Source organism: Lissotriton vulgaris, chromosome 7 (genome assembly GCF_964263255.1).
Source record: "Lissotriton vulgaris chromosome 7, aLisVul1.2, whole genome shotgun sequence".
NCBI classification, from domain to species: domain Eukaryota; kingdom Metazoa; phylum Chordata; class Amphibia; order Caudata; family Salamandridae; genus Lissotriton; species Lissotriton vulgaris.
In genome coordinates this window covers 590,497,029-590,518,281 of record NC_141695.1, presented here as the reverse complement: position 1 = coordinate 590,518,281, position 21,253 = coordinate 590,497,029, and the positions used below count along the sequence as shown (strand labels likewise).

The window sequence follows — 21,253 nt, the reverse complement described above, 5'->3', positions numbered from 1 at the left end:
ATGAGTTGCTCCAATAGGTTTTTATTACTATTGATTTCTCTAATGTTACCACTTTTTTAACTATATGCTTTGCTAGTGGTAGCCACTTTTATTTTGGTGCCTCACCCTATTTGCAGTCCTAGTTCGACCCTGGCAGCAAGAAAAAGCAAGAAAAAGTACTATTCAGACAGAATTCAAAACGCTAAATGTGCAAATAAAGAATTCTATAAAATACTCAATGAACTTCGTAAACCAAATTGCCTAGAAGGAACTCATCCTGTTACTCAAAATTTCACAGACAAACTGGCAAATCATTACACGGACAAAGCAGACATGTTGGAATCGTACTTAAAACAGAAACAAAGCACCAGCACTAACCCTTGTACAAAACAACAATCCAAGAATGCTCTAATCAAGCCTCTCCGTTCCTTCCAACACATCTCTCACGATGAATTTATGGACCTGGTCAAAGAAAGCAGGCCTGCCGGCAACCCTTCTGACCCCTGTCCGCCACAAACTTTCAAGACAATTCTTTTAACAACCTCTGCTGCCATTCCAGTAAGAAGAATCATCAACGATTCCTTAACTACTGGAATATTTCCAGAAGAACTCAAAAAGTCATACATACACCCTTTACTGAAGAAAACAAACTTGGACCCGCTGAAACCTGACAACTCACCTCACGTGCTATAACTATGCAGATGACACGCAAATACTCCTTCAACTGGAATGCCCCAAAGACATTGGAAAAGCACCAATTTTCAGATGTCTCAGAGCCGTAGATCAGTGGATGACCTGGAGCCATCTCAAATTGAATGCTTCAAAAACTGAAATACTCACGTGTGGCAATTGTAAACATTACAACTCGATTGCCGCATGGCCTGATGAACTGGGATCACTGCCTAAAGTATCAAAGGAAGTAAGAAACCTCGGAATGGCCATGGACTCCAAGCTGTCGATGAATGCCCAAGTGGATAAACTAGCAAGATTAAGCTTTGCTACTACAAAAATGCTGCGACAAATTTTCCCTTATTTGGGATTTCCACACAAGGTCCAAGCTACCATCTCCCTTGTTCTGTCCAAACTCGATTACACCAATAGCCTCTACCACGGATCACCTTTAACGACCATGAAAAGACTACAACGGATTCAGAACTCGACTGCCAGACTACTATTGCATATCAAACCACGAGACCACATCTCCGCTGCCTTGAAAGCCCTGCATTGGTTACCGGTTGCCAGAAGATCCATGTTCAAGCTGCTTTGTATCACCCACAAAGCAATACATGGAATGGGACCGCTTTTCATCAGGAATAAAATCACCAAACACATTCAACAAAGGAACCTATGCTCTAAAGGAGCATCTCGCCTCACAATCCCACCATACAAGAAAAAAACCATGGGTGGCACATCCTTCTCTGTTCAAGCAGCCAAACTATCGAACTCTTTACCCCCCAACATAAGGTCCACCGACAACCACCTTATCTTCAGAAAACTACTCAAGATTTGGCTCTTCCCCACATAAGCACCATACGCAAACCGAAATTTATAGCATATCCCTCTGTATACAAGCATTTTTTCTCACTATAGATATGTACCTATCTTTGTGTATTACTTTGTATAAACATGTAAAAATAATTATGTTGTTGAGAGAAAAAATAATAATAATAAATAAATAAAAATCATCTTTGGTCTACATGTACATACTTCCATTGTGCATCTATGTACCTTCCATGTACTTGGATCTGTGTGTCTGCTACTTTTCTCCCGAAAAATCATTTCCAATGCACTACCCCATTTCTCATCCTGTGCCTCTATCAATATCTTTAATCTACATATACTTACCTCCTTTATGTATCTATATACTTTCAATGTAATTATGGATCTATATATTTATCACTTTCTTCTAATTTAGCATTTCCAATGCACTAACCTATTTCTCAGCCTATACTTCGCTCAATATATCTTTTAGCCCAACCTTCTGACTCATCTCAAACCTCTTCTACTACTCCTTCCAATGCACTACCCGATGTCTCATCCTATACATCAATATAACCTCTAAATCCATTCTCTCATTTATCCTAAACCTCATACCACTACTATGATTTCCAAAAATAACCCTTTCTAGACTCTCTCCTACTCTACCTCTCCTTGCATCATCTGACCCCTCTTTTACTATACGGATCCCCCAAAACAAACCTTTCTAAACTCTTTCCTCTGAGTCCTCCCCTCAAAAACCCCTTTTTACTCATCCAAAAGCCTCCTTCTATTGCTAAGACCTAAAAAAAAAAAACGTTCACTCTTTTATCCATCCACTATCCTTTTCAATCGAAATTAACAGACTAACATGTTCACTTTTCAAATTCCATATTAAACTATACTAATACACTACCCAAATAACTGAATAACAAATTACTTCATATTTTTTTACTATACTGATTTTCAACAGTAATCCTTTATGGGTTCCAGAGTGGCGTGCTACTCGCCAGAGAAGCGCTTCAACACCCCTCAGGGGTAATAAGTGCTTTATGAATGCAAATCTATCTTCCCCTTTTATCCCTCCGCTATCCTTCTCACTCCAAGTAACTGACTAATATCCACCACTGAAATTACTCCATCTTTCACCATATTAATTCACCACTAATCCTTTGTAGGATTCCTGAATAGCGTGCGTCAACAAGCGCTATATAAAGAGAAACCTTTATCCTCCTCTATCCTTCTGCTATCAATCCAAATAACTGACTAACCTATCCACCACTTAAAATGTCTCGCATGTTTCATTGTACTAATTCAACACTAATCCTCTATGGGTCCCGGAGTAGCGTGCTACTCGCCAAAAAAGCGCTTTGACACCTCGTCAGGGGTAGTAAGCGCTATATGAATGCAATTACAATACAATACAATACAATACTGTCACCAGCACCGTGCTGCCTGCTATGGCATGGTGCCAGAACATCAAAGCCAGGCAATCCTCTGTCATTAATAGTGTGTGCTAAATATGGTCTACAATAATATCTCCTAATCTGAGTAAATAAAAGAAAATAGATATGAGACAACATTTAGGACACAATATTTATGTCAGGCAATATTTCAGTGAAAAAGGGGGATAAACAAGTGCACACCCATTTTTACAGTTTTTCAATTTCACTAGATTAAAGTTTCGACAATTATTGCGTGCAGTCCGGTAACGCGGTCTGCCCTAATTCCGCTTGCTGAAATACACAACGAAGTTGAAGCGAGGTTACACTCCAAAACCGGACGCACAGCGCACTCCATGTTACTTCACAAAATACTATGAATTCATCCATGTTGAAAACAAATTTATTCAAAGTAGTCCAAAATTAATCCATTTCTGATCTGTTTCATGTGAGGCGCTTATGTAAAAACAGTTTCTAATCTGGTAGATATGCCAATCCAGGCTTTTTTCTGTCGCATGAGTCATACATAATTGATCCTTAGTGGTTAATCTTTTTCAGTGATTGATCATATTTTTCCCAATGCATTTCGGGCTATTTGTAAGCCCTTCTTCAGGGGAACACTACAAGTTGTAAAAAATACACACACCCATTAGATTTTGTTTTCCAACTGACATACATGAAGAATATTATATAGTGCATCGTGAACTTACAAAATACGTTTAGCAGTGAGCTTCATAAGTAACGTTTTTCCTCGATGCACAAAATGTGCTACACAAAAAATAACCAAGGAAGCCTTTCTCCAAACATTAATTTGCCCTCGTTTTTAATCTGTTCCAGTTTAACACTTCCCGTCCCAGTTTCCCAGCAGCGTGGGTTTTAACAATTCTGCCATGAGTCCAATATCCATAAAACCAACCACGTTCCCCGTTCTTCATACCTTTATCTTCCATCGTTATAAACACCTTCTCAATCTATTCACTCCGTGGAATTAGGGCAGACCGCGTTACCGGGCTACATGCAATAATTGTCGAAACTTTAATCTAGTGAAATTGAAAAACTGTAAAAATAGGTGTGCACTTGTTTATTCCCCTTTTTTTCAATCTATATGAAATATATCTGCCCTTTTAACAAGTTGCACCCGCGGATAACTGGTGATAAAACTGTAATTAAGTTACATGTGAAGCAATACCATCTATCCTCTAGAATGGGTAATCACGTTGAAAATTAACACGATGGTCAGATTCGGTTTGCACTGTACATGTAAATTTTTTATGTAATTTAACACATGTGGGAATGGGTGCAATACGTTTATATAATTGCTTGACGAGAAAAATTGATACATGAAATTTTATAACTAATGTATGAGCATAACATCTAAGGGTGGGCGGGGCACTCAGGTAACACCTGAAGAAGCATGTAGCAGGATATTTTGCATCAACTGTGAAAAGGGGTCGTTTCTAAACGCATCCTTATGGGATTTGTAGTAACAAGGGGAAGGCATTGTTGCGGGAACGTAGGTATTGGTTGGATTAAAGTTGAGGAGGCACATCATATCAGTTAAGAAGGAGGATAACATCAGTGAGCAGTTTGCTTGTTTGTAGGAGTGGATAGATTGAGAAGGTGTTTATAACGATGGAAGATAAAGGTACGAAGAACGGGGAACGTGGTTGGTTTTATGGATATCGGACTCATGGCAGCGTTGTTAAAACCCACGCTGCTGGGAAACTGGAACGGATTAAAAACGAGGGCAAGTTAATGTTTGGAGAAAGGCTTCCTTGGGTATTTTTGGTGTAGCACATTTCGTCGCGACTTATAAGACCCACTTCATTCATTCATTCATTCATTCATTCATTCATTCATTCATTCATTCACCCCCTGAAGAAGGGCTTACAAATAGCCCGAATGCATTGGGAAAAATATGATTAACCACTAAGGATCAATTATGTATGACTCATGCGACAGAAAAAAGCCTGGATTAGCGTATCTGCCGGATTAGAAGCTGTTTTTACAGAAGCGTCTCACATGTAACACATCAGAAACGGATGAACTTTGGACTACTTTGAATACATTTGTTTTCAACATGGATGAATTCATTGTATTTTATGAAGTAACATGGAGTACGCTGTGCGTCCGGTTTTGGAGTGTAAACTCGCTTCAACTTCGTTGGGCAATATTTCAGAACATATTCTGGCATACAACCAACTGCTACTGCATCCTTGTCATTTTATCAGTTGTCACAACCCAGGCCCACACAGCCACAGCTACAGAGGCGGCACCACAGAGCCACAAAACCTACCCACACACTCACCTGTCAGACCGACCCATCTAGCAGTGCCTGATTGCTATTGGCCAGTTGAGCCCTGTGTTGAAGATCTTAGAAGGAGGCCCTTTAAACTCCTACACAACCATGGCAAATTACTACACCCAGCAGTAACTCACGGCGTGGGGTTACTCCATTAGTTTTCTCACAGGAGTCATATAGAACTCCTCAGTTGTCTAAATATTGACACACCCACACTTTAACGTTTGATTGACAATAAAAATTTAAAAAAATGCAGGAACAAAAGAATCCCACTTTCACATAAAACATATAACACAATCCTTGATTCCAATAAGAACCTATTCTGTTTATACCGGTTTCCTCTCATTGCTTTTAGATAATGCTTTAGGTCGAGCAGTAATTACACAATCCAACCTGGTAGTCATTTAATTGACCTTGCAAGGATGACAGCCTACATGAACCATAACAAGGTCTGAACCTGTGATAAGAAAAGGTTCACACAAAGATCAGAGCAATGAAAACGTAACAACTCCACTTCAGTATGCAAATGGAAGGGTACAGTGAGATTTTTGCTATGATCTCAAAAGTGCCAATTTTTCCGTGATGCAAGTTTCGTGAAATTGTTCATTTTTTGGGAACAATATTTAATATTTCCTCCTTCGAGTCACTAGTAGGAACAGAAAATATCTTGTGAAAATAATGGCCATGAAACATTAGCTCTTTGAACCAGTCTCCTACTGGTATCATGCATGACTTATGAAAGCAGGGTATGCTCATGCTCAATTTTCATGCGAAAATACCAGCTGCCACATTTCACAAAATTTCGCACAATTTACTAAAGAAAAATAAAATCGAGATTTGCACATTCTTAGTTTTCAATGAAAATAACTAATATAGAAAAGACGTAAGGCGAATATATTCTATTTCCTATTAAGATGCATAGGCAGTTACAATAAATGATTGCCAAAAGACAAATCTGTTTGTATTTGTAAATGGCCCCAGTTTTTATTCTTATCCTGTACAACCTAGAATTTGATAATTTAGCCCCAACTTTTATTCATGTGCTATACAACCTAGAATTTGATCATTTAGATCTCACTTTTATTCTTGTGATGTACAACGTAGAATTTGAAAATTTAGCCGCAATGTAAAAATAAAAAGCCTAAAAAACAAGTTTCATTTTCATAAAGTTTGGGCTTGAGAATTGCTTTTTTCGAGCAAATAAAACAACCCACTGAAAGCATTCAGTTTGCGGAAATAGCGATCCACACCTACGCTTTGTGGAAACCCAGCTTATTTATGTCGCTTTCCTGTTTTGAACATTTCTAGTGCAACGACACCAACACAGTGCCCAACGGCATCACCGCTGTTTATGCATCTCACTATCCACCCTCCTCTGAACACCTGTTAGATGCCCACTGCACCACCAGCGGCTCATGCAGGGGTTTATGCACTTATTTACAAGTAAAAAGGATCATGTTTACTGCCCTCGCCATAAGCGGAATAGTTTCTTGGCATTTATTTAATGTTTTTGTTATTAGCCGCGTAACTAGAACTAAGTGTATTGTATCAGCCTTAGGAATGTGTAAGGCTGAGTCAACTTTGCTTGATTGCCAACCCGAGATCACAAGTTACACCCAGACTCTGCCTGCAGTGGGCTGCCATGATGCAGAGCTTCAATTCTTAAACACTAATTACATAATTTCTTTCCATTTGGTTACAGTCACAATTGGAAAAACATCTGATGGCAAAAGTAAGCACCTTTTAAAGTCAATGGGAGCATATTCACAAAGTGCATTTTGTTACATTAGTAGTATTACAATAGTACTACTAATGTACCACAAAAAGCAATACACAAACCAGCATGCAGAGGTCAACTCCTCCGGTTGTCTTTTGTGTGCGGAGATCCCCCGCCTCAATGAGGAGATCTCTCACACATACATTTTGTTTAAGGGTTTTTGGGGCCCTAGACTGCAGAAGTTTGTGAATGGTACGCCCCAGTTTGAAGATACTGCTATCTTTGATGGGTAGCCATTGAAGAGTGGGGAGAAAGAGGGTGAAGGGTCAGCATATTTAATGCCAGATGTCAACCTTGCTGTAGGGCGGGAGGCTGCTTTCAGAGAAGCAAGATGTGTCTTTGGAATTCCCAATGATTGGGAGTTCCTATATATTGAGAGGGACAAGGATTAACCTACAGTTTTGAGGTCTGGATCTGGACTGTAGGGGTTGCAGATGCGGCTGGTACATTTGGCTTGAACATGTATGATTGTTTGAAAATTCTTTATTTTATATATTGTGAAGCTGAACAATTTAGTGCAGTCAATAAGTGCAAACTTTCATTTTGGAATTCTAAGCAAATCCAACAATGGAGGACATCTCAAACATTGACAGGAATAGTCATCAAGGTAATTCCTGAAAAGGCATTGCAACTTTGCTGGATTGCCCAAAGTAAAACAAATATATACATTTTAAAAATAAAAATCCCAATGCGGTATTGTCTTGTTAAAATTTTTAAAAAAGAATGCCTCCCATGCCATGCCCTTGGTGCCAGGTTTTTCCAGGTGGTGAATGGTGTTGAAAAATCTCTATATGTGAGCCCTTCTAAAGGAGATGGGCAGAAATATAGCCAAACCATGATCAAACTATATTCCGTACGCATTTAAAACAGGCAAGTGGATAATTCATAGTCTTGGAGAGTGGGGAACTCAGTCGCATTTTCAATGGAGTTCTCTCTCAGACAAGATACAGACCCTGTGCTTTTAAAGGATTCAATTTGAGGTTGAAGAAGGAGGATTGAATATCATCAAGGATCTGAGTCAGGGCAGGGGTGCAGTGTTTGGGGATGAGACTTTCATTTGCAGCTGAGTATCATTCTAGTTTAACTGGTAAAAGTTGTTTAACGCTTGAGAAAGGTTGAAAATAGAAGGGGACTGAATAAATCCCAGAGGAAACTAATCCAAGAGGGTGCTATCAGGGTACCACTTATTTTTCCTTGCTGGTTGCAATTCTTTGTGTATGAGGAGAAGCATCTGTGGACTTTTCAATTAATTCCCCTGAAGTCTCTAAAGGTGTTCTTAATACTGAAGCTAAGTGAAGAATGAGTGAACAAAAGCCCCTTTCCCCTATGAAGAGTAATTGATCACTTGATATTTGCTGATTGGTGGTCTTGATACTACACACCAATTATGAAACCCTATTGAAGGTTGTCAGATAAATTGATTATGATAGAATGTTTTTAGCTGTATAGCTACATGGCTTGCTAGGAGTTTTACCAGGAAAAAAGGTTTGTCACAGAGCAGAAGTTGTTGTTCAGATCCTACAGGTGTTCTCCTGGTTTACTGTAGGAGAGAGATTTCTTTAGTTCAAATTAAGAATCCAGAAACCACTCATTGTCTCAGGAATTAATTGATAAGCTTAATTCAACAGAGGGCAGCTGAGGTGCCTATGTCTTTGAGATGCATGCCTGGAATTGGATCTGTGAATTGAAACAAGGGTTTCACACAGTTTATAGTGTTAAACACTTTGCTTATAGTGATCTGTGCGAAAGGTGTCCACAGCTATTACTTCTTAACTGGCGAGTTAAGAATGTGGTCACTGTTTGTGAATGATAGGAACGTTTCAATCGTTATGATTTTCTCTTCAAATAAATCATTTTCTTTGAAATCACTAACCAGTAGATTAGGATTTGGAGTTGGCTTGATGATTTCACATGTTCTTTGGCTACATCCATTTTCATTCAAGTCAATCTAGAGTTGATATTAACCCCTTCTGCACTGATGACAAGCTCAGCTCGTCATGAGGCTTACCTGCCGTGCGCTCATGACGAGCTGAGCTCGTCATGTAACGCGGTATTTACAAAACCGCAGCGCACAGCGGGAAAAGCCGCCGCAGCGATGCGGTTAACAATATGTTTTCTGTTATTCCCACAATCCCTACAGAAAAGTTCTAAGAATTTAGTGAATGGCTAATGTGCACGTTGAAGTTAATAGTGCTAGGCGACTTTCTGTCTTTATTCGAGGCTTTAGTATACTAAGGATTCTTGGATTTTCGCCTTGACTGTGTACGGGGCTAGTTCATTCAAGATTTCCGACATATTCTCCTTATATTGGGCCTTGATTGCATTGATCTCTTATTTATCTGGGTGAACAAGTAACTCTTGGCATGAACAAAGAGACGTTAATGTGACTGGTGTCTCCATTTCGGGTCTGTTTGGCTTAGAACTCACGTTTGAGAGCGAGGTGGAGAAAGGAATTACGAAATAGTCAAGTATTCAACAGTTGTGGAAGACTCAGGTTTGAAGAGCCCTTCTTAGATTATTGGTATATCTTAGATCAATTCGATATTGTGTGTGGGTGTTGAGCCCAGTTAGAGATTTATAAGTGATCCTGTTAACAGTGACCTTCATTAGTCTGGTTTTCCCAGATCTTCTGAAATGTGTTGAAGCTCTGGAGATGACGTGTATGAAATTGATTTGGGTACTGCTTGGTCTTTGATTTTCGTGGGTGAGAATATGAGTGATACATGGACGATTGGTTTGAATAAGAAGTTGGGAGTTAGGAAAAATAGCATACATTCCCATCGATGTATCAGAAAAGGAGATTGGTGAGGTAAGTGATCCAGGATAAATAGAGAATGGTTTAGTGTGTTAGGAGTGGCAGTTGGGTAGGTGAATTGGATTGGAGAGGCTCAATTGGGAGATGAGTCAGAGGATAGGAGAATTCATTGAGAGTTCTAGGGGAGGAAAAAATGCTGAGTAAGGTAAAAGGAACAGGAAAGATGACATGTGAACGGGGAGGTTTGGTAATAGTGCCCATGTAAGCCAGTGGTAGAATCTGTTTTTTTTGTGTGGGAAGGTTATTAGTCTTGAGAGATTTCCATGTGTTGAGCTAAGTCGGAAAATTGAGATACAAATATTTGAAGTTGTCATCCGAAGTATAGATGACGATTTTGCTGTTCTTGCCCATGAATATTGATACATCAACCTTGGAAAAAGAAGACAGGTAGTATCGGACTGTGTGGGATTTTGGAGATTCGAGTGACCGATAATAGACCAAGGAGACCTTCATCCAGAGAAGCGTGTTATGCGTGAAGACTAAGATCAGTTCTCTGGCATCCTCAGTGGGAGCAAAAGTAGCAGTTGGTGTTAAGTGTTTCAGAAAAGTCCTTAAGCAATATTTGTTGGGACTTGAGGCACCTTCTGGTCTCTCCAGATAACTGGATTTTGTGGTTAAAAACTGAAGGTTAGATAGATAATTCAAGTGGATATTGATTCAGGGTGATCGCTGCAACTAATGTTGCATGACCCCAATGCCTAGAGGGAAAAAGAAAATGCCATGTTCCTTTATGACTGAAAATGTGCATGGAGTGAGCTATGTGGTTAGCTTTGCCCAACTAGACTCTCGGTCAAGCTCTCTTGGACCAACAAAGACAAAAGCATCTACGATTTTCTCTGGACCCACACTTTGGATTATCCAACATCTGGCATTAAAAGAGGCGGAATGTCACTTAAACATCACGCCTATTCCACTGGCAATCTAGAACACATCAGAGCATGATTTCAATAATTTCTGCCCCAGTGCCTATGCCTTTCTCATTGTGAGTTTCCTTCACCAGTGTGAGGTGGGTATGGATGTGTGCTACTCACAATAAAGAAGAACATTCCATGCATGCACCCAAAGTAGCCCCAACACAGTGTGTATTTTAATTTTAAGTCATGATAAAAAGCTTATGTTTCACTGCATCTAAAAAAGCCTGTGAAGAGAATCGCCCATGCAGGACAACAAAACCCCCATTGGGAAGGGAAATAAACACGAGCTCCCCAGAGGGGCAGACCATGTGCATCATATGAGCACCATCTGAGTAGACAGAAGTTGGAAATGAGATCTGCATGCAGGACGCTGGCAGCAGGCTACAATGGGAGCTTCTGTCCCAGGGCCTTCTGATGGAAAAGTTAATAAATCGGACAGACACTGATGCCCTTTACGCATCAGAATGTCAAAAGATCAGGCAGCTCGTCCCTCCTCGCCCATTCATCCCAAGGACCGTTATTCATTAGAGGACGGTTGTAGGGGGAGGAGCAGAGGGAAAGGTCAGGGAGACTGAAGAGTCAGTGATACCGGTGCATGAACGGGTTCTGACAATCATTCCTTGGACACTGGAAAGCACTGGCAGGAGGATGTTGTTGATAGGGACAGTGGTGCATTGTCAGAGCTGTGTGGAGAGTAGTCGAGGGCAGAGATAGAGAATGAGATGCCGGTCAGTGCTGTGTGGGCGACCTGCCCTGGAGGACAAAAGAGCACTGCAGGCTCGAACTGAGATATATTATCAAAACTGAAAGGCCGCAGCAACAGCTAGACATGCTTAGGGAGTGGAGGATGTGCACTTGCAAATGCGTGCATGTGCTTATGCACTGGAGGGGCAGGAGAGAGGCCCCTGCACTGGAGGGGCAGGAGAGAGGCCCCTGCACTGGAGGGGCAGGAGAAAGGCCGATCATGTACATTGCAGCACTGAATGTATGTTTCAGTGATGAAATAGGAGGGGTCCTGCAGGTCATGAATGAGGCAAATGTTACGACTTTGCATGGGTGCCTGTTTGGAACAGCAGGCGCAATGGAGAGTGGAAACAGCTGCAGGACTAAGGTGCATAGATAGGGCTTTGCTGGACCTCCTCAGTGAACTGCATTGGTAGTAGCGCAAGCAGTGACAGGTTGCAGTTCTGAAAGAACACGAGTGCTTGCAGTGCATTGGCTGAGTTGGAGGGGTATTTTACAAAAAAATGCATCTAGTACACCACAGTGTTAGTAAGAGGAATCCTGGTTCCAAATTGCCCGGTGTCCTAATTTAAATGAGTCTGCCCCAGAGCTCTGTCCTACACTAGAACATTTAGGAACTTTGCATTAACTGATTGCACCCTCTCTCTCACCCTGAATCTGTTTAGGTCACAATCCTTGTACTTGAATTGGATAAATATAGATCAGTCGTAGTGTCACTCAGCCTCCACTGCAGCAGAAAGGTGCAGAGGTGCCTCAACCAATGATAGTGTGTGGACTGGAGGGGATTGTACATTATTTGAGTGGAAGAGAGAGGGTTCTATTCTTCTTTGCCAGCTCAGGGGACAACAGATGCCTGCTGTGTGGAAGATTCCTTCAATCAAAGAAAGTTCCAACAACAATTAATTTTATATCTAAAAACTGCTACCCTTGCAAAATGTTTGTTAACTCAGTTTTAAAATGGTGCATTGTGTAGGCTCTTTTCTGAGGATGCAGGGCCCTGAACGATCCTCAAATGGGACGGACATGCTCTTTCACCTGCCAGGCGTGAATGCGCTTCGTGGAGGACAGCAAGGTGGATTAGCTCTCTCACGTCTGGATGTGGATGCACCATAACTGGGGTCCCTAAGCAGGTTGGTTACCAGGTCCACTGGCCATGAATACACCATGGTTGAGGCCCTTAAGATGGACTGGACACCTCATCCACAGGATGTGACTTATCAGAAGTCATAGTTCCTGATAAATGCCATCTCACACCTATAAAATAAGTGTATGTGGCGCGATCAGTGTACTTACCCCGCACCTTCTGGATGTGAATATGCCTTAAAGGTGCTCACCTGAAAGGACCAGCTCTCTAACGATAAGGATGCAAATTTCTCAAATCAGGATCCCAGAGAAGGATCTTCCCTCCCAGCCGCCCAGGATGTAGGTGTGCTAGGAGTCACTTACCTGATTGAGAAAGATCTTTCCATCCATAGGGAGGGCTCCACTTCTGCAGTCGATCCCACGACTTCAAATGCGTGTCCCACATCAACACTGGCACATCCAAGTTGAAGAGACTACCATAACGACTGTCTTTTTTCAATTTGGTTTTCAGAGAATTAATGCAAGGTGAGCCGGGCTGCAAAGAGAGGAACAGTAGGCTCTGAGAGATCAAGGAATAGACACGATGCGTGGGCGAGAAGGGGAAAAGGCGAGATCAACATGTCACACAAAATGAGGGAGAAAGGAATGGAAAGGGCAATAGCGATGAGAGAGAGAGAAAGACGTGCAAGTGCTAGAGAATAAAAGAAAGAAGAGAAAACAAAAACACAACAATGAAATGAAGAAGTGCTGATAATGACACAAAGAAGCATTCATTTTGGAACAGTAGAATAAAGAGAAGCTGGTAATAGAACGATTAAGCTGAAAGACACTGATATGTGATCAAAGAAAGAAAAGGATGGTATCAGAGAATAATTACAGAACCATGAGTGCAAAAGAGAACAATGAAGGAGGATGAAACAGTTAGAAAGGGAAAGAGGTAGGGAAGGTCAACGGAAGACCGGGGCGGTAAAGAGAGGCTGCGTAGGAAGGCGAACATGAGGAGTGGAGACCAAAGAAGAGGAAAGCAGAGGAAAAGAGGGGGCAGAGGGGGGTGTAGAAGAGGTGAGGCTATACTAACAGAAAAATAAAAGGGAAATGTTAAAAGCAGAAAACAAATAATGAAAAATTACAATGATCCAATATGAGAAAAGTGAAGGAAGATCAAGAGTAGTCAATAAAAGAAAAATTAAAGGAAAAATAATAGATAAGAGAACAATAAAGAAAAGTAAATAAAGTATAGAGGGATTTTTTTTACTAGAAAGAAGATATAGCAGCTTAAATGTATTTTTTACACTTTTACTTTACCTTCTCGTGGGTAATATTGGTCCTCCCGGCTTCCAAGGGGTTTGGCACCTTCTCTCTGCAATGAAACCAGAAGTTGTTATTAGCTCTGCTTCTGCATCAGGTCATGTTAAGCATTTTAGTTGGTTATGACAACTTCTGTCTGCTCACGTTTGAATAATTGTAGTCTTCTTCACAAAAGAGCAGAATTGCACTTTCCACTGGTTGAAAGTACATTAGTAACTAACGGGACGAGCGTCTTGTGCACCTGGCTGTGAGATTCTGGTTCTATACGGAGCACGTTAACACGCTAGACTATAGGTTATTTTCTTCTGTACAGCGGTAATGGGTCACTAGTGATTAGAAGTGCACCGCGAAGGTCAGGGCATTGAGGATGTTTTTCAACAAAAGGTTAGTTTGCGCTTACCTTTATCACTAGCACTCGTGATGCTGCCTTGTGAAACAAGCAACACATCATTTGTAATCATGTTTGAGGTGCAGAGGGGGCACTCACTGTCTCCTGATGGGAAATTCTGAATAATACCGTAATCGTTTATGTGGAAGTGGGATCAAATAGATGTAATCGCACTGAATTCTGGGAGCTTGCCATTAGGCACCTCTGTAGCATGACTACCACGGATCTTTGTCGAGATATTCCCCCCTACTTCATAGTGTTTCTCCGGACCAGCTCTGGATTATTCCCGTTGATGGTATATTCACTGCTACAAGTTCTCCATCACGTCCCTAGGCAGTGAGGAGGGGCGGTGTTGGCTCAAAGCCCCGCCCTGTCCCTGAGTCCATGAAGATCTCACAGGATATTGACAGGAGTACATAATTGAGCTACCATAAAGGTGGCTACAGGATATTAAAGTAGTAAATATGGAAGTTGTATTTAGCAGCTGAATAAAGTAATCCTAGCTCTAAAGCAAGACATCAATACACAAAGAAATGGCTGCTTTTATTTCCGCGTCAAAAGATGCAAACCTTAATCATATCAGAATCGGCTTTTGGATCAATAGGCCAGGTTTATACCTATGATTAGGACACTGCCCTAGGTTTTCATTTAAGAAAGCCCATGAAAGTGGGTGCATTTGTTTCCTCGAATAGACCAAATTGGACTAACACAACTGATACTGATGTTTTCCAAAGGAAAAGCCCATAGCTGTAAATATAATGTCCTGGTGATATAGAGCCATATGGCCCCTATACTTCTGTTTGCAAGTTCACGAGCATGTAGCGATGGACAGAGCGATACATTATGGCCAATGCAGACTACTGCCTTGAAGCTCCACTGAAATTGGCCGCAAGAGGGTGGTTGATAACTACAAATGCCATTGCTGCTACGGAAAATGGAGTATCCAAATGGCAAAATATATTTTTTGCATGAGGCGTGTCTCAAAATCCTTAAACTAGAGCTCAGAAGTTGTACAACAGAGAAAGGGCGAAAGGGGATTCTTTACTTCCAAATGAAAAAGAGGTGATGGTACTACCAAGGTAATTTTCAGGTTGAGGATTGCAAGCAATGGGGCAAGAGTGTTGGAGCAAGAGATATAAACCAGAAGTGCAGACCGGAAACCTGCTGCTACTCTAACCAATGGTGATGTGCGATTTGCAAATACTTAGGACTATATTCTTTTACCTCAGTGACACCAAACATTTTTGGTTGTTGGTGGTGTATCCTATAGCCAATCACAGGTTGGCTGAACAAACAAGTGCAAACCATCCTTTGTGCTTTTTCACACTGCTCAACCGTTTTCAGGAGTGGAATTTATCCAACCTTTTTACACAGGTAAACCTTTATATGTTTGCCCTGCCCAAATTAATCTAGGGGTGCAGATTGTGTCAGAACTGGTATTTACTGGGAGTGGTAAACAAGTGTGGAAATTGAGACTATTCCAGGCCCCCAAAGCTATAAGAATGGCTTGGCGGCAGTTATTAGCAATTTTAATGTATATTTAATTATTATACAACTTTTTTGTGCTCATCTGTTATTTAGACAGACATCACCACCATGTGGCAGATTGTCATATATGCCGCTGTTAACAATTAAGTGCTGGTGCTGAGCACCTGAATCCACTGGCTCAAATCAAGCACTTATTATACTGTGCATTTTTATTGTTGCAAAACCTGCAATTTGTTAGGTAGCAAACTATGCAACCGTAAATATTTAAGTAGACTTGCGAACTCACAAAATGCACTTTCAACTGATTACAATTTTTGGCATGACAAGGGGGTACAAAATCAGCGTCCCTTCTTCCTACTGAATCGGAATGAAATATATATAAACGGTTTGTGATGGAAGCCATTGATCTGATGTCAAGTCCCTCAAGGGAATGGCATTCTGTTCCCAGGGTGGAAGCTGTTGAGGGGACCGCTTCCATCTTGTGAATATGTGCACTTGGAATTGTGGAGAACTACAGTAGTCCATGCTCCTCCTGATTCCATTCGCTGAATGCTACCTTTTTCTTTAACCCATTAGAATTAATGGGGCAACCCAGTATCCCTCAGAACCTGGGTATTTATGCTAAAGCGAACAATTGATTCTGTTGGGTAGTGCAACTACTCTGTGTATAATATACTAATATCAAAGCAGCTGTTTCAATCAAGGTATTATTATCAATGAAAGCATAAACATTTTTAAGAAACCATGTTAAGAACACACCAAGCGAGAAAGATTTGCAAAAAGCAGAGTTTTTTTTACTCCTTTGTTATTTACAGGAAAAAATATTATGGCTGTCAAAAACACAATTGAAAAGCGGCCAAAAAAAGGTGACGGTTGTGCAATTTAAATGAGAAAGCAGTGATAAGTGGGGTCAATGATGAAATATATAGAAGACATACATAAGTTACATAAATACATACAGTACAAAAATCCTGTCCTATCTCTAAACTTTTTAACATGAATCCAGGATCAAATAACTTGGCAGTTATGGTCAAGGAGACTATATGGACATGGATGGCATTACCATCGATCAAAAAGTCTCGACCAGCCGGTTGGAGTCGTGAGTTGCTTGAAATAATGAGTTGGTGGGTTCTTAACGATATTTCTGAAAAGATTTTGTAAATTCATTGATAACTTGATTGATTCTCCTGCTTTGATTTTAAGTACATTATACACACAGCCTTTTTCTTTAAAGCCGATCCTGCCCACTTAAATTCTATGGTCTGCTTTAAATAAATGTTGGCATTTGGTGAATGCAAATACACTGACTGCAGGCCCTAGCAAGCTCCCATCCATAAATTCTAACCAATCACAGGGACTCTAAAAAGGACTCCTGCGTCATAAACAATAAAGAGGCAGAAACATTTGTGAATCTCTGAGAATGGGCATTTTGTGAAGCAACTGATTACTACATCAGTCAAATCTCAAAATGAAGGTCAGGTCACAAACCAGTCAATATGTCAAAAGCGCACCTAGTAGTCTACGACCCCGTCATACTTTGATCCACAGACTCTTCCAGTTAATGGACAGTAAAATGTTAGAGTTCAAGGAATTTGGCGAGTAACATGCAAACATTTGTGTGAGAATCGGTAATTGCAATAAACTCCAAATTGAAATTTTCAAAAGTGCAAATCCGTATGTACAACGTACTTTCATTACCAAGGTCGATTTCTTAGCATTCTCTATTGTAATATACCAATTCCCGTTTTGTAATTCGGTGTTCATTGCAAATTGCGCATCAGATGACATCACAACCAGGAATAAAAGCCCCAGGAGCACATTGCTGGACAGATAGCCCACAGTACACGGTAGGGGTGCACAGGAGGAGGAGAAAGCACAGAAATAATGGCAAGACAAGCGCCAGAGAGGAAAGAGGTGGGAAAAGGAAGCAAGTCCTCTGACATCATATTTGAAAACTCTTGTCGAAAGAATGTGTTGTGGATGATGATGATGGTGATAAGTTAAATATGCTTGACTATTTAAAAAAGAAGATCTGGCAAGAAATCCAGGAGATACAACGTATAATAGTGAATAGAAAGTCGATTCCTGACATTTGAATTCATCTCAAACAAAGGACTATATGTATGGCATTCAGACATGATAATAAAAGGCCTTTGCAAATGAAGACTAAGCAATGTCTTTTCTATAAGATTTCCCCTCACGACAGGAGGAAAAAAAGGAGGAATTGATGTAGAGTTTGACAAATCCAACATGAATACGGCCAACAACACACGGCCATAACCGCCAGTAGAAGCCAGCAGTGCCAGCTAAGACCCATGCAGCCACCATTGCATTCTCCCTCTGGACAAACAAGACTCAGTGAGATGAGGGCTCCTCCATGAGAGACTTAGCGGAGAGTGGAGTCCCACCTCCCCCTGGGGAGTTCAGGGCTCTTGAAATATCAATGCTGATGGTCCATTGTCAACAACTGAGAGCCATGCTGGGGAAAAAAGTAGGGGTCCTAAGAAAGGCAATTTAGAAAGGTTTCAGGAGCATTAGGGACAGGCAAGGGATTCCCAAAGAGAGGTAACGGGCGAGGCAGGGACTGCATTTGCGGAACAATCCATGAGGAAACCTTAATTGGCTGGCCTGTGCTGCTCGTGTGTTGACTTGTCACACTGTCAATTTACAAGATTACACGGGGCATTACAATGGAGGCAAGGGCCTAGAGCAGATGACATCATCAATGGAAGAGCTGCACAGAGTTCATATTGCTGCTGTGGAATGAGTTCCTGTACCCAAGAGTAGAGTGAGAAAGCCTCCAGCCTCAGCGGTATCCCTGGGCCTAAGGTGGCTACGGCACGACGTGCGAGGAGCCACGCTGCTGAGGGAGATGGGGCTGGCACATGTAAATCACACTGATCAACTTGTGGATGAAAACAATTCAAGCATTATAGCCCCCTGAGCAACGAAGGCGTGCAGCGGGTTTCACTCTAGAAATTGTTCAGTCAGTCATTGTACAAGTTCCCAGCTGGTGGCGTTTCCAAGTGCAATACTTAATTCTGCGAATTTAAGCAAACCGTAATAAATGATCATTGAATAATATCCAGACATGCTTACTTTCCTTTTGGATTTTCTAAAGACACCCGTTCCTAAACAGCAGGTTTATGTTTTTAAATTAAACTATATAGATTTGTGTTTTTTTTAAACATATAAGGTGTTGAGGCACTTATCTCTGAATTTACTGTTGGTGAATGTCTATTTGGCATTTCCTTCCTTTTGCAGCTGCAGTCACATCCTGACCTTGGTTTGCATGACAAGGGGTGGGAGGTTGCTTCTTCAATGTTATGAAACATAGCACAACATGCTTATGGCATTACAGCAGTTTCTTGGCGCACACTGCAATGCATCCCCCTTTTATGAAAGAACCAGAATCTGTCTTCCAGAAGGCCAAAGATGCTCTTTATCACAGACCGAGGTAACACTGCACCTCCTCCCCTTTGGTGACTGGACTCAGAGATGGCGTCAAGGGCCACGGTGGCATAAGTACTGTCACCTTTATGATGAATGGTATTTGTATAAATGGTGCAAATAATGGTATACAAAGTTTCCAAGCCATCCTCTTACCAGCCGCTTGTAAAGCACACACTGCTAGAGCATCTTTGAATCATGCCAGGGTAGCATGCAACAAGGTCTTTTCTAAGGCATTCTGAATTACAAATGTTTAGAGAATGCTGGTTTGGTCTGTTCCTAGTCCGGTATTCTATCTCTGATGGGGAACATATTAATATGTGGTTCCATACATACAGGGAACAAAGTATGGAAATCAAACAGTGCTGTAAAATCTAACATTGGTGCACTGCATATTCCCTCCCTGTATAATAGATAGCAAAGCATCCATGACATTTCTACAAGCTCTAGAGAGTGCATGTTAGGATATTCTCTTTCCCCACGCTCTGGACACAGGAGTTATCAGGTCGGGCGGCGGGGCCCGACGATCGTGCCAGAGGAGGTTCCCTGGAGCTCGCCCAACCACCCCCCCCCCCTCCCTCGCCCCATACTGCAGAGGGCTGTGGGGGCTATTGTCAGGCCACTGGATATTCCAACTGCCACAGCTACTAAGTCCTGGTAGATAACTGATGCAAGCAGCTGTATTGGGTCTAGTGCACGTTTTAACTAATACTACCTACTTGCCATTAATCGCATCCTCAGTTTTTCAGAGTGCATTTCATACTCTAAAAATCTTCTCCTGCCCTTTTCTCTTATGTGCTTCCAAAATCCTCTCTCCTCACTATTGCATAAGAGGAGCCATTTTAGAAAAAAACAACATTCTAGGCCACTTTTTAGTTCTCGCCTACAGACGGGTTTCAGAAGTTGAAAAAACGTATTGTGTACAACACCAATGCTGCAAGCGGGCTTTAGGTCAGGCCGTTGCTTGGCTTTCTTAAAAATCTAATTTGCTTGCTTCTTTTTCAGGGGCCTTCCTTTCTCGTCTTGTGTTTCTTTCTCACCTAGCATATTGCTCCATTACCATTCTACTGATGGAATGACTTGTATCCTTCCACGACTCACATCAATAAACGTTGCTATTTTCCTTTGCACACTCCATGGGTGTGCATGTGTTTTCTTGCTATCTCCTCGTATGCCTCATTCCCCACCACCTACCCACCCTGCTCCGTGTGCCCACACTTCCCAGCTTATCTGTTTAAAACACAACAAGTATATACTTTCTAGGTTTGACTAAAAGGTAGACTTTATTGGATTTGTTTTCTCTTCTCTAATGTCCTCCACGTGTTAAAAGAAAGCTCAGACCTTGGCATACAAAGGCAGCATTTATGATGTTGCGGATGAGGCAGGCTGGTGCACTCACACAGTCTGCATTCATGACAGAAGGTGAATTTAGATTGACTGGATTGATGTCTCATCTCCCCTGGCTCAAACATCTGCTCCGTTGGCTGCTGCAGCGCACCTAATGGTTGGACATTTGTTCCATTTCAGAGTAATGTGGAGAGTAAATGTCAATGACCCGACGCTCCTGACCATCTTCTGTTGTCTATCTGCTTGATCCTAACCCCTCCGGGTAGTCCTCCTGTTGTAAATAGAAGCTGGAGCCTTGTATCATGTAGGTTACTTTATTCAAGTCTTCAGGATGTTAAATCATAAGTTACAAAGAAGACCACCAGGAGTGACTAGCTTGCCACTCGGCCTGCCTGGTTCCAACTGCCAGTTGTCACCAGGACCAGCCCCAAACACTCCATGATGTCACCCAAGGTTCCAGTGGTGACATCATGTGAGTGACCATGAAATCCCCAGAGATAGAAAGAAGATAAGCCGAATACAACACATCTCCTTTCTTTGGAGAAATCAACAAGGTGGAAATACAATAGATAAAATTAACATGTGTGTACACATCCATATGAAAGTACACAGCATCCATTCCAAAGATGGAAAACAAACACATCCCAAACAGTTACAAACAGAGGTCAATGACAACACATCCTAAACATAACTAGCCCCAAGACCCATCCCCTTACCTTGGGAAACACACAAATACAAAC

The 21,253-nt window shown here is 41.4% G+C and overlaps 1 protein-coding gene across 3 annotated transcripts in view; it reads right to left on the bottom strand.

Annotated features, from left to right (window-relative positions):
• The window catches only part of ST6GALNAC2 (ST6 N-acetylgalactosaminide alpha-2,6-sialyltransferase 2), a 260,660-nt gene that overhangs the window by 32,312 nt on the left and 207,095 nt on the right, over nt 1-21,253 (bottom strand). For all 3 annotated transcript variants that reach the window (XR_015297498.1, XM_086930684.1, XM_086930685.1), the window contains 2 exons: nt 13,838-13,892; nt 12,896-13,067 (listed from right to left, as the gene is read on the bottom strand). Coding sequence is in view for 2 of the 3 variants with exons in the window: in XM_086930684.1 (XP_086786810.1) it covers nt 12,896-13,067; nt 13,838-13,892 (227 nt within the window). In the remaining variant the exon portion in view is untranslated. The remainder of the gene's footprint in view (nt 1-12,895; nt 13,068-13,837; nt 13,893-21,253) is intronic.